The 14778-nt window shown below is 36.9% G+C and overlaps 1 protein-coding gene and 1 pseudogene across 1 annotated transcript; one reads left to right on the top strand and one right to left on the bottom strand.

Annotated features, from left to right (window-relative positions):
* Positions 1-2273: 2273 nt before the first annotated feature.
* On the bottom strand, positions 2274-2978 carry LOC107434048 (uncharacterized). The gene is made up of 2 exons (XM_048461884.2): positions 2768-2978; positions 2274-2580 (listed from the first exon to the last, which is right to left on the bottom strand). The coding sequence occupies exons 1-2, from the start codon at positions 2873-2875 to the stop codon at positions 2284-2286; spliced, it is 405 nt and encodes a 134-aa protein (XP_048317841.2). The 5' UTR covers positions 2876-2978; the 3' UTR covers positions 2274-2283.
* Positions 2979-4138: 1160 nt separating this feature from the next.
* Positions 4139-7594, top strand: LOC125420077 (fatty acid amide hydrolase-like; annotated as a pseudogene).
* Positions 7595-14778: the final 7184 nt, after the last annotated feature.

Raw genomic sequence — 14778 nt, 5'->3', positions numbered from 1 at the left:
AGATCCTCCTCGGGATCAACTCCACCACTCGTACGTGCACCTAAACAACCACAGTGTACCAACCAAAAATATTAATATTTTATTCGGGTAATTCCCAAATGGGTACCCGGGGAGCGAACACCAAACGATATCTAAGGGTTACGAATTATATACCGAATCGAAGCTCGCATGATGAGGATCACGAAATTCGGTCTTACTTTCCGGTGATCGGACCCGACGGGGTCGGAATCTCGCCGGAAAGCTTTTTAGATTTTGGCTCCGCAATTCTCCCAAACCGTCGCGAATTGGCGGAAACGGATGCCGGATTCAGGTTCAGGAGGTCGAATACAGTGGACTGGAGCCGGCCGAAAAACTGGGTACTCGCCGGAACAGTACTTTCCGGAAAATTGGCCCCTCGCCGGAAAATGCTCCGATCCCGGCGCGTCGGTGGTCCGATGGCCGTGATTTTTGGTGGGTCGGCCGGACATGAGGAGAGGATCAAGGGTGTACGGCGCGTGTGGCCGGAAAATGGCGGGAAGTGGGCCAATCTGTGGTGGCCGGCGGTGGAGGGGAAAAACTCGCCGCCGATCTTCGGACGTCCGATCCGGGCGCGTCCGGCGGCCGATCGCCGTGAAACTTGGAGGTTTTGCCGGAAATGGGGAGGGGAAACTTTCTGGCCGGCGCGTGTACTGTAGATCGGCCGGAAAAGTTGAAAAATTCCGGCGGCCGGCGGACTCTCTCTCTCTTTCTCTCTCTTCCCCGAGAATTTTATCAAATAAAAACCCCAGTGTGACACTGTTCATGCCACGTGGATCAATCAGAAGCTGACACGTGGAATTTCACTGTTCACCGACTCAAAACATTAAAATATTACGGTATCCGGTAAACTTCAAACGTCCATAACGTTTTAACTGGATGTCCGTTTTAAGCGTGCCGCTAGTCTGTGAACTCGTATCGACGAGCTCTTCACAACCACGCATGAGTCAAAGCTCATTTACCCAAAAATAAAAAGTCAACTCTGGCACCCCTTGGACAGTTTGGACCGCAACTTGTTTTGCTCATAACTTTCAAACCGTAGCTCCGTTTTTGACGTGCTACCAGTCTACGAACTCGGGGCATCGTGCACTTCGCCACGGTACCCTGGTCAACTCGAAATTCCAACTGGAGCAAAAAGTCAACTTTTGAGCCGCTCGGTCAACGGTCAACCTCGGTCAACGTGCACGGATTCCGGTGCGATTTGGGACGGGGTGTTACAGGCATGATGCAATAGAGATAAATATTCCAGGTTTGAAGGGGAAGAATATTATTAGTTTGCCACATGACAACTCAATGCCCTTGGATATGTAGCAAAGTTTTAATAAATAAATCCAAAATGGGGTACTTAACTACTTCTATAATGTTTTGCGCTATTGATTTCTTCATGCTAGAGCACATTTTTATTCTGTCAAAAAAAAAAAATGCACATTTTTATTCCCCTTGATAAGTATGATTTTATTTGGCTTTTCTCTCTCTAATTTGTTTTCGGATTTGCCTTTTAGGAAAAAAAAAATTGTATATATATATATATACATATATATATATATATATTTCTTTTATTATTATTATTATTTTTTTTTTTGTTAATTTGGAATCTGGTTATGACTTGTAGTCAATGAAGAAGACTTGTTGTATTTCCACTTTAAGAAGTTGCTTTGATTTGAGGTGTGTAATGAATATTAGAAAAATAGACGAGACTTTTTCTTTCTTTCTTTCTTGTTGGCGTATTGGGAAATTTCATAACAAACGATTTTATTCCCATTCGTTTAACTAATTTTATGTATTGAGCAGCAAAACGTCAAATGTTATGTTTAATTACTTGATCTCGACGTATTTCTGTTTGTTTTCCTTTGAGATTCTTCAAATCTTATGGCTGAAAAACCCCAATACGCCAATATTGTATGTTTAAGTTCTTGATGCTTGACATACAAGCCATAGAAAAGTGTTGTCTAGGAAGCACTTCCAACCGAGGATTTTAAAGTCTCTATTTGTTCGTTTGACTTCATTTGGTTCATGCTAAATTTATGGAAATGCATGATTTTTTTTTTTTTTTTTTAAGGTGTTTGTTTAATTTTTGTGAAAAATCAACCAAAATATATGCATTTTATGACTAACTTTCTTGCGTTCTTAGAATCATTGAGTACAGTGCATTAAATATAAATAAAATAGTATAGTTATGCATGCCAAACGAGTCTTAGAATGTACATGACTTCTCCAAAGCATGCAGAGGATAATATTCGGAAAAGTTGTCTGTCAATCTTTACTACATCAAAAACAGTTAGAAAGTTTATGAGTACTTTGATACCCACAGCGCATGCAAATTTGTGTCAAACTGAAATGACAAAAGTAAACAGAGAAAGATGCAAAAATGTAGTATGCAACAGTTTTGCTCAAAGAGTTCAGTTTAGCAACGAATGCATCCAAGCCATGTCTGGATGACAATAAAAAGTTTATACAACTTAAAATACATCTCCCAGATTTAGCCATTGGAGATGGGCATTCATACAGATAATCATATGCATCCTTTTCATTATTTACCGAAACTATGTTATCACTTTGCAGCATCTGAAAAGAGAAAAATTCCAGTTAAGTTACCAATAAAATACAAAAGTACTACCTAGCAGCATACCCAAACTCAAGAATATAAGCAGGAAAACAAAAGAAACACGATTATTTTATCTGAAAACTTCAAGACTAGAAGAGCCACTAAAATTCATTTATTGCATTTATAAAATAAGCAACACTACTTTACCTCTAACAGGATTGTTATCTCTGCTCTTGAGAAGCAGACATATGCTCTAGAGTTGACAACCTTCTCTATATCCTCAATAGAAATCCATTCCAAGCGATTCAAACGCATATGCTCACCAAATAAATATTTAAATACTTTAATTCTGCAAGACAAAAGGACATAAAGAAATTAAGACTAACAGTAGAGATTGATAACTCTCAATAAAAATACCAAAAAAAAAAAAAAAAAAAAAACTGCTAATTTCTTGCTTGTCTGAACCTTTCTGTAGAAATAGCAGAAGCGGATTGGACAGCAGGATCATCTATTTCCATGGCACTGGCTCTTAAACTAACAAAAGCAAAGCAAAATCCTAGAGTAAGAATCAACAAAAAGTTGTAAAACTTTGAACATGCTAAAAATGCTGATAGGGAAAAGATGGGTAAAGGTATAAAGATCATGTGCTGTCAGGTTAAAAAGGAAATGAGGTGAAACTCATCCGCAGTGTTGCTAACTAGAAGGTTGAGGGTTAAAATAACAACAGCAGAGATAGCTGAGTGTTATGAAAAATTAATTAATTACTGGCTAGGAAGTTCCATATGATGTCAACACAATTTGATTAGCTTTTCACAAAAAAAAAAAAAAAAAAAAAAAAAAAAAAAAAAAAAAAGAGCTTACGAAGCTCAAAGAGATGCTTTCAATTGCATGTTGCTATCAAAATATTTCCCCTGTTATTCCAAACAGGGGTCTAGAGTGGGGCACACATCTCCACTTAAAAGCCTTTCATTTCCTCTCTTTACCTAGAGGGACTACATAATCAGTTCGTATGAAGACAAGTTCTTTATTCAATCTTGAGGAATTAGGAGAATAAAAGTCACCATGTTGGGGTGCTAGTTTGCTTAAGAAAATAGTAGAAAAGAGTTTGCAAGATAAAGAAACAGTGACACATATGATGTGCAACACAAACATAGTTACCACCATAGCATTGTCTCCAGCAATACGTATAGGCAGTTTCTCATAATATACATTGCTTACTACTTACTCTTCTATACCAGCTGTACCACTTTCAGATCTACGATTTTCACTTGGATGACTTCTGTTCTGCAATTGCTCTCTTTCGTTCTTTCTTGCTTGTGATTCTCTGTCTCAGTAAGGTCTTCATATATATATATATATATATATATATATATATGTATTGCAAAGTTTAGAACTTTCATAGCAGCCTTAACATCAGATTTTGAAACCTATACAGGAAAATTAAACATCCACCAGAAAATATGTGCCAACATGAATACAAATGAAATGGTGAGCAGGTGGAAAAGGCACCACCATGGTCTGAGTTTGTTAAGGTTGAGCATATATCTCTTTCTTCTCTCCTACTCTTGCCAAATACAGATGAATAAGCAACAGCTTCACATTCTCTTCCATGTTTCGAGCCCCACTTCGGTCGCCTCACCTACAGTTTCATGTTCGTTTAACTTGGCATCATTTTAGGGAGCTTAAAACCAGTATAAAAAAAAAAAAAATTGAAATAAATAGTAAGCACGAAGTTTGATTTGGTTGTAACTAAATTGCAAATTATGTAGATTGTAGAGCATGTAATCTCAGTTATAAAAGAGTTAAGCGGTAAGCAACCCCACAACCTTTGTTGATTTCTTTTGACGCTGAGGAAGTCAGGAAGCAAGCTGCGGCTTCAACAAGGAGGTTTGAAGAAGGTATCTTAAAGTTATGACCATGTTTTGGTAGATTACACCATCTGTATTTATATTTAAGTTGAAAAAACTCTTGTTTCTATTTATGTTGATGGTGGTGGAAGTAGATGCAGACTTGCAAAATACCTACGACACCTATTAATTTTGATTTTGTAGGGAACCCATTATCTATCTTGGATGGGATTTTTGTGGCAATCATGGACGATATTCACTGCTATCCCCATCCTACTACAGATGTGGTTACCTTACCATGCTCTTTATGATATATATTTTTTTTAAATATTAGCAAATTTATATATTATTCCATGATGTCAGGTGCGACAACATGGATGCATGAAGTCTGCTCTGTCATGGAGGATGCAATTTGTATATCAAGATTGCATAGATGTGGTGTCACTTTTGTAGGGAAGACAAATTTGCATGAACTGGACATGGGAACGGCTGGAAACAATCCAAACTATTGGTAAGTTTTTTTTTTTTTTTTTTTTTTCTTAATTAGCGCATATAATATTTGATTAGTAAGAAATCCTTGGAATGCTTGAGTTGGTAACTTTGAAATAACCTAGTGATCAGGTTAAGCATATGCAGAGTTACTAGGGTGAAAATAATCAGAAGTGTAACCTTTCTAGGAATTGAAAGGCTCAAAGTAATTATTTTTAGTATAACGGAGATTTTGGGGCTTATTATTTTTTCAGGGATAAATGAACAATACAGAGAGGTCATTGATATTGTCACATGCCTACCTGCTATTTTGGAATTAACTTCTAAAGATCTTTTATTTACTTTTTCTCCATTAACTTTATCCTCTTTTTCTTTTCAGTAGAAACGTTTCCAGTTTAACCATTGCGAAGGTATCTTGATTGCTGAATTTATCCGATATGCTTTTGCACCATGGGTTTCTTTTGGGAGATAAATACAAATCATATTGATTTATATCTGTGACATAATTTGCTATACTATCTGACTCCGATCCTTATGTACTAAGTTTAATTGGATAATTGTTGGGTGAAGAGCAACAAGAAATCCTCATACACCAGAAAGGTATACAGGCGGATCTTCCTCAGCCTCAGCAGCAATTGTAGCTTCTGGAATATGCCCTGCAGCGCTTGGAACAGATGGTAGAGGTTGTGAAAACTTAATATGAAAGGGTTACACTATTATTTCTTATATATTTAAATTTAGTATTAGTTATGCTTTTTCTATTGTGAATGAGCAGGTTCAGTGCGTATACCTTCTTCCCTTTGTGGGGCAGTGTGCTTGAAGACAACATTTGGATGCACTGATATGGAAGGGTACTCTTTCACTATTAGTTTAAAGATGAAAATAATCCACTAGTTCCTTTTCTGATGCATTGCTTTGCAAATGGAACATGATGGTATAATAGGGACCAGATATTGTTCTCCAGATTTTGATATTTCTTTATGGCTTTATTTGTTTATTTATTTTTTATTGGAGATGTTTTGTGCAGAATCACTGAATTGATCTTTATATATCAGTATTTACTAAGTCAAAAATGGGCCATTCGTTTTTATTCAGTACAATATACAAAAGAAACTTCTAATTATTTGCCTGCAAGCCTTTTATTGGCCTTTCATGCTATGGTAAACAGAAAGGTGCGTGCAATGGCTATTAGTTTGATAGTCACTTTGGTTTTATTGTCCGACACCAGCTAGGCAATTGGAGTACATGCACTCCACTTTTTATAATGAATTTTACATTGATAAACAGAACAACTATTAATAATTTTATGTCAAGTAGAACCTATATTTGGGACATCATCTCTAAAACATGTATTTTGGTAAATCAAAATGCTTACTGTAAAAAATCTGGTTGAGTTTGGGATGTATCATTTTTAACTGCTACTTTGTGCTTACCCCTAGAAGGCTAGAATCTTTACAACATAGTCTCAAAGTAATATGAAGAGTTCAAAAAGTTCTTAGTGATTAAATTGAATATTTTATTTTGTTCATCTTTGTGTTTATGTATATATAAATATGATATTGTAGCGAGATTTTACCAAAGCCAGAGTTTTTGATTTATTGTGATTCTTTCTTTTCTTTCCCAGGTCATTATGTTCTGGTACTCTAGAAATTATTGGAACAAGTGCATCGACTGTGGAGGATGTAATGCTAGTGCAAGAAAATCATGCTTGTAACTGTTTATCCATTATTTTGAGTTGCATTTAATTTGAGCTTCTAATCATTTTATATATATATATATGTATATGTATATATTTAAACATATATATATTATTTTTCTTTGAGATTCTAATCAATTAGTTTTTGATAAATCATCCTTGTAAGCAAGCTTTCCTTTACTTTAGTTGCAGAGTTTCTCATTAGATGGTTTTTCCAATAGTTACCTTTTATTTTTGAGTATCTTTTGATAGTCGGTTTTTTATTTTTGAGAGACTTCTGATTCAACTTGTAATTTATCAGGTAATCGGCAATCCTGTGCTCCTCTCTTGCGGATAGAATTAGTTTGAAACCGGTATTTTTTGAAAACCTTACCATTGAGTACTTGCCAAGAAACTTTGAAAAAAACTGCATTATCAAGATATTACTTCTATAATGTGACCTTGTTGGCCACTAGAACGGAACAAAAGAAAAGTACTTGAAGAAAGATAATTGCATTTACAGAATATATAAGTAATTATCTGATATTCTGATTTAGGATTTAATGACTCTATAATGTTGATAATTATCCTCATTTAAATCTAGTCATGCATGGAAATAGATTTATTTGGAATTTTGTCCAGCTTTTACTCCATAATAATTAATTAATTAATTTGTCTCTTCTCGCCTATATGCCAAAGCAATCATTGTTCACCTTTTGGAGGGCCCATCTGGTGCTCCAAATTTATCTTTGACAATTCAAACATTTTGGGATCCATGCGACTAAAAGGAAGTATTCAGCTGTAATAGCCACTTCTTAGGGAAGTAGATTAAACTCAAATTTGTCTTACATATCAACTAACATGTTTTATAAAAGCATAAACTTATATTCTCATTCTCCTGCAGTGGTTTAATGATGTATATTCAACTGATATTTCTGAAAAATGTGAGGATGCTGTTGATCTTTTGTCAAAAACCCATTGTTGTGAAGTATAAGTCTTGTTATTATCATATTCTTCATGTATTGTAAACCCATCATTGTTTATAATTAAAAACGTAAAAACTATATGTTTCAACAAGAGATTCAATATGCTTATGGTAGGCTGAGACAGTACAATTTCTTTATTATAATTTTTCAATATTGTAGAAATTGTTGTACCTGGCTTGAAGGGAATGCAAAATGCTCATGTTGTTTCGATTGGATCTGAGACAGCGTGTTTGTTGAATCCAAACTGTGCAGATGGGAATGTTCATTGAGAATCCGTCGTGTTGCCGACAAATAATTACTGTATAAATATATATATATATAAATATATGTACGTATATAAATAAATATATTTGTGTATATCTGTAGATATATATATTTGTCTGTCTATTTTTTTGGTTGCACGAAAGGTTCAAGGTTAACATATGATACTCTTATTCGCATGGCAGTACTTTTTCAATCATTTACAGCAGCAAACTATGTTGCTGCCCTGTGTCTTAGGTGAGGCAAAATATTAAATGGAAAAATAATTCATGTAGATTTGGTATATATCTTAGTTATGTGCTAGAAAGTCAGAACACTTTTTGGGAAAATACTCATATGACATACTGACCATACAAGCAATTGAAATTGGATGGAACCTGGTTAAGCTGTGTTTGGATGTGTGCTAGATTCTAAAGGTTGTCCGAAAAAGCTGCTGAGCTGCTGAGCCTGTGAACACAGTATTTTTAAATTCCATGGTGATGGAGAACAGGAATACAAGTATTATTTAAATGACTGCCAAAGAATAGTGTTATTTAAATATCCATCCTGAAGCAGAAGCCAAATTGAATTATAATTTGAATAGCTGTCAGACCAAGTAAAGTGTACATTCCAATTCAGAAAATGCTAATTTGGTTTCTCAAAGAAACTAAACAACCATAAGTTGGCATTCATGCACCATGTTAATCCAACCTCATGTGCTTCTAGAAATTTTGTAAAACCCCATGTATTATATTTTTGCTTCATATTGAACAGAACAATTACTAGAAAATTTTTACTATCTTTTCACTTTTGATCTGGTGTAAATTTGTGAAGGTAATTATGTCTTAGTTCTTTGTTGCAACTTTAGTTTATTAATCTAAAGTTATGCATGGCTATACATACGATGTGTATATATATATATATATTTAGTAGAAAATTAAAGGGAAAAATTAAGGTTATGTATAGTTTGCATAGAGAAATGTTTATTAGGATTCATGTTTAATTAATATATGGAAGTAAGTTATTTCATTGGATACCATTTGATAAGAGAAATACATGTGATAAAAGGTAATATGCATGGAAGCAGTGTCTTAATTCAATTTTCTCTATGTATACCAGCTTCAATTTATATAAATATTTTAATTCTTAATTTGGTATGAACTTGTTTTTGTCTTCATACATTTTAATTAATATATGTATTGGATAGATTATTTGTAAACTTTATGAGCAAAACCCATCTTGTATTGGCAATAAGAAGCGTGTATATAATTAGGATTCAAAGCAAAGCTGAGGTGTCTCAGCGACTATTTAAAAACAATTTGGTTTGACAAATTAACTTTTTAAAGAAGAGCAAATTAATGGGTCAATTGCATTTTCTCCACTAGTATATTGCATTTTATATATCATGATGATCCCTTTCCAAAGACATTTAAACTCTGACAAAAAAAAAAAGTATAAAAAAGGTGCTGAATAATATCCAACAGGACTAGAAACCCATTTACTTTGATCTGATCTTAATTTAAAGTAAAAAGAAGCAAACATATAATACATGGCGAAACTGCTTTCACCAGGTTAAGATAAAAGGTACGAAAAAGTTTCTCCAAAAAAATTAATCACTATGAGTTTGTTCATTTTTTCCATTTTAATTAATATATTTTGCAATAAGTGATCAACATATATTTATGACCAAAATACTAGACCCATATTGAATTAGAACAATACATGGGTCAGAACATGGTTAATTTTTCTATATCATCCCAATCATTAAAATGATGTAAATGTAAATATTGATTAATGGAACTCATGATATATCAAAAGCAACTGCCACATCAAAATCATTATTTCAAGATATATATATATATATATATATATATATATATAAATTAAAAGAAGAAGAAGAAGATTAAAACTTCTTGATCCGAGTGTTGAATTACGCACTCCTCCTAATTCGTTTAAGATCTTGATTGGGAAATATTGTTTGCTAACTTTAAAAAGTGTAATTTTTACCATAATGAGCATGTATTTCTAGATTTTGTTGTAATAGTATTTGACCCAGGAGAATTGGTTTGGTTGCACTTTCGAAAGGAAAGGTTTCCTAAACAAAGAAAGTCAAAGCTCATGCCGCCTATGGATAGACCTTTTCAAGTTTTGGAGCTGAATAACAAGAATGCCTACAAGCTTGATTTACCGGGTGAGTATAACATGAGTGCTGCATTTAATGTTGCTGATTTAACTCCCTTTGCTGCAGGTGATGATCTTGATTTGAGGACAAATCCTTTTCAAGAGGAGGGGAATGATGTGATTCCGCCCGAGCCCGCTCCACCGATAACCCGCTGGGGTGCTGACTCGACACGGATGAAGACTAGGCCAATCACAAGAGCTCAAATTAAGAGATTTAAGGGCAACCTGGGAGTATTTATACAGAGGGTAATCAATCTCAACAGAGCTTGTCCATACTTGAAGATACAAAGCCTATTCGAAGTATCCAAGTTGTGGAAGCCGATACGGACCCGGGTGATGGTTTTGGTACATTTTTGGAGTCCGGAAAGTATGAAATGGTTCCAATGCTTTGTGGGTTCAATACATATGCCTAAGAGGTCATGGAATCAAGTTAAAGCAGCCTCAAATGCAATCAAAAAGGGCTTGTACGGACATCATCAACAATTTGGCCGAATTTGCTGTATTGCTTGCTGGCTTTACTGTATTTTACTGTATTAGCCTTTTCTTATTTTTCCAAGCATGGGCAACGTGTGGGACTTCATATTAAGCTTATTTGGCATCCTAAAAAGAATCTAAAAGCTGATTTGAAGCTTAAAGAGGTCAAAGATTGATCAAAGTCAACTTGATCAAAGGGCTAGCATTTTTAGTTTCCTAATTTGTTTTTACTTTTTGTTTTAGGAAACTACCATTACTTTTTGGCTTTTATTTATTTATTTTCTGGACAAATAACTTTAGGAAGGTTTTTATTTTATTCTTTCCATTGTAAATTAATTAATTCCTAATTTAATATAAAGGAATTAATTAATCAAACTTAGATTAGGAAAGGAAGTATAGTTTCGGCCAACTAGGTTTCTTTATGTGTGGTGGCCGGTTTTCTTTATGTTCTAGGGTTTTATGTAACACCCCGTCCCAAATCGCACCGGAATCCGTGCACGTTGACCGAGGTTGACCGTTGACCGTTGACCAAAGGGGTCAAAAGTTGACTTTTTGACTCGGTGGGAATTTCGAGATGACTAGGGCACCGTGGCGAAGTGCACGATGCCACGAGTTCGTAGACTGGTAGCACGTCGAAAACGGAGCTACGGTTTGAAAGTTATGGACGAAACAAGTTGCGGTCCAAACTGTCCAAGGGGTGCCGGAGTTGACTTTTTTTTTATGGGGAATTGAGCTTTGACTCATGCATGGTTGTGAAGTGCTCGTCGATACGAGTTCACAGACTAGCGGCACGCTCAAAACGGACATCCGGTTAAAAAGTTATGGACGTTTGAAGTTTACCGGATACCGTATTATTTTAATATTTTTTTTGGGTCGGTGAACAGTGAAACGCCACATGTCAGTTTTTGATTGGTCCACGTGGCATGAACAGTGTCATGCAGGGTTTTAATTTTGAAAAACTCTCGGGGAAGAGAGAGAAAGAGAGAGAAGAGAGAGAGAGAGAGAAGAGAGAGAGAGAGAGCCACCGCCGGCCACCGGATTTTGCCACTGTTCCGGCCGAGTTACTGTACACGCGCCGGACAGAAAGCTTGCCCACCTCATTTCCGGCAAAACCTCCAAATTTCACGGCGAACGGCCGCCGGACGCGCCCGGATCGGACGTCCGAAGTTTGGCGGCGATTTTTCCCCCTCCACCGCCGGCCACCGCGAATCGGCACTATTCCGGCCGATATACAGTACACGCGCCATACACCCAGCATCCTCTCCTCAAGTCCGGCCTACCCACCAAAAATCACGGCCATCGGACCACCGACGCGCCGGGATCGGAGCGTTTTCCGGCGAGGGGTCGAAAATCTTCAAACGGTGATTTCTCCGCCGTCTGACCTCCGTTTTGCTCACCGTCGGTCCCGTTGGATTGCTCTCCTCACGATCTACAAATCTGCAAAATTTCACAGCAAACGGCCACCGTCGAAAATTACTGTTCCGGCGACGGTTGCCGGTGACGTGGCGGCCCGCCGGAAATTACTGTTCCGGCGAGTACCCGAAAATTCCGGCCAGCTCCAGTCCGCAGTGTTCGACCTCCTGAACCCAAATCCGACTTCCGTTTCCGCCAATTTGCGACGGTTTGGGAGAATTGCGGAGCCGAAACCCGAAAAGCTTCCCGACGAAATTCAAACCCCGTCGGGTACGATCATCGAAAATTAAGACCGGATCTGTGATTAGCATCACTCGAGCTTCGATTCGGTATATAACTCGTAAATTCTAGATATCGTTTGTGTTTTGACCCCCAGGGTACCGGGTATTATTTACCCGAATAAAATATTATTTTATTTGACTGTCTGTGAATTTTGTTCTAGGAGCACCGGTGAGTCGTAGAATTGATCCCGTAGTGGATCATGGGTTAATTGCGTGCTCCAGGTGAGTGACCCACCTTCAAATTAATTTTGGGGAATTTAATTGATGAATATATTATGTGTGAATTAAATATTTGGAATTTAATTTCTATGTGCCAAATATTTATTGGATTTATTGTAGAATTATTTATGAATTTATTGGATTTAAGAAAATGCGAATTCTACAAATTTATGCCGTGTGGAATTATTTTATGGTTTTGAGGATTTTGAAATTGGTGTGGTTTTAATGGTAAATTGGGCACGATTTGATTTTCAAATATTTCAAGGAAAATATTTGGTTATGTTGGTGATTTCAATTTTTATGAAATATGCCCATAAAATATTATGGGATTTGATTATGATATTTCGAGAAATTATTTATGCTTGGAAAAAATGTGGATATTTGAATTGATGGATTTGGGAGTTGGTGGATTTGAAAATCATGGAATTTATGGTATGGATTATAAGGAAATTGTGGAGAATTTCCCGGTTCAAGCGGATGGATTATGCCCGCTATGCTTATGAAAAATGTGAAAATTGTTTTATGATTTAAATTTATGGATTTTATAATTTTTAGATGCACCGTGCACGTACTGGTGTTCTGATTATGTGATATGGTATATGTGATATGGTTAGTGTGCACACGGTTGTGATTAGCGCGCAGGTGGGTGTGATTAGCGCGCAGGTGATGTGATTAGCGCGCAGGTGGGTGTGAGTAGCGCGCGGTTGATATTATGAGGGTGTCCTGTGGATGCCATCGGAGAGGGCGGCCACCCCCCTTTGGCCGGGACACCAGGTTAGCAGCGGCGCAGTGGGACGCCACGCGACCGTATGCCGGTTTCTCTCTATAACCTCCTGTCTGGCGGTACCTTGGGACGCTGGGTACTGTTGGCGCCACTGGTATATAGTGGGTGCATCAAATGATTTTCAGAACTGTGTTTTAAAAATAAAATGTTTGGAAACTGAATTGGAATTAAAAATATAATTGTTACCGCTTCTGGTATTTAATTGATGTCTTGGTTTTCGGGGAATATGGATAAAGGGTTTTGTGAAATTGTTTTAAAAGGGGAACCTTTCCAACTGAGAGAATTGTAAGGGTTTTGAGAGAAAATATTATTTCCAAATAATTATTATTTATACTTATTACTGTGATATTATATGGTATAGTAGTAGGGTCGCTCACTGAGATGATTAGCATCTCACACTCTTAAATTCCGTTCCTCTAGGTACCAGGTTGTCGGTGTTCACTCGGAGCGGACTTGATCTTCCTCGCTGTTTTAGTTCGGCAGTACCCTGTTATTCTTTTATTGCAGTTGTAATATTTCTTTCACTCTTGTTGTATTTATTTTGCACTGGATTACTGTATTTATTTTTTTTAAGTGCTGCAACTTGTGGAATCGATTTGTAGTACTGTGGGAGGAATAAGGGGATAATTTTAGAAGTGTGTTTTCAGTGCAGGGAATTTTGTGGTAAGTAAATCCCTTAGGGGAGGCTCTGCCGGATTTTCCGTTGGAAGGTTCGGTAGGGTTTCCCTGGGATCAGGGCTGTCTAGGGTTCCGGGGAAGGAATTCTGGACGGGTCCTGACATTTTATTTCGTGGCTTTGTAGCCTATTTAAAGGCTTATTTTTCAATATGAATACAACTTTGATTTGATTAAGAAAATACTTGTGAGATTAATTATCTCTTTGTTATTTGAGAACACCTAAAACACCATTAGAGAATTGGTTGTTTTAGCTTGACTTATCAATAGGTTTTCCATCCCCTATTGTGGCGTCTACATTATACCAAAGTTTCTAACCACAGGTTGGTTATGGGTTGAGGTCCATTCCATTAGAACTTGAACTTAATTAAGATCCGGGCTAATATAATACGGGTTTAGGAGCAGGTTGTCCTAGGTTCGTATCATTTGGTATCCCAATGATGTGATTCCGCCCGAGCCCGCTCAACCGATAACCCGCTGGGGTGCTGACTCGACACGGATGAAGACTAGGCTAATCACAAGAGCTCAAATTAAGAGATTTAAGGACAACCTGGAAGTATTTATACAGGGGGTAATCAATCTCAACAGAGCTTGTCCATACTTGAAGATACAAAACCTATTCTCAGCATCCAAGTGGTGGAAGCCAATATGGACCCGGGTGACGGTTTTGGTACATTTTTGGAGTCCGAGAAGCATGAAATGGTTCCAATGCTTTATGGGTTCTATACATATGCCTAAGAGGTCATGGAATCAAGTTAAATCAGCCTCAAATGCAATCAAAAAGGGCTTGTACGGACAGCTTCAACAATTTGGCCGAATTTGCTGTATTGCTTGCTGGCTTTACTGTATTTTACTGTATTAGACTTTTCTTATTTTTCCAAGCATGGGCAATGTGTGGGCCTCCATATTCAGTTTATTTGGCATCCTACAAAGCATCTAGAAGCTGATTTGGAG

Source organism: Ziziphus jujuba, chromosome 9, assembly GCF_031755915.1.
Source record: "Ziziphus jujuba cultivar Dongzao chromosome 9, ASM3175591v1".
Classification (NCBI taxonomy): Eukaryota; Viridiplantae; Streptophyta; class Magnoliopsida; order Rosales; family Rhamnaceae; genus Ziziphus; species Ziziphus jujuba.
The sequence above is the reverse complement of the archived record's forward strand: the minus strand, read 5'-3'. Positions and strand labels throughout refer to the sequence as shown.

What these genes read in the sequence shown, in the direction of transcription:
- LOC107434048 (XM_048461884.2), bottom strand. Translation starts at nt 2,875, where the DNA reads ATGCGTTTGAATCGCTTGGAATGGATTTCTATTGAGGATATAGAGAAG. An exon ending in AGATAACAATCCTGTTAGAG is followed by an intron (nt 2,581 to 2,767) that starts GTAAAGTAGTGT and finishes TTCTCTTTTCAG; the next exon opens with ATGCTGCAAAGTGATAACAT.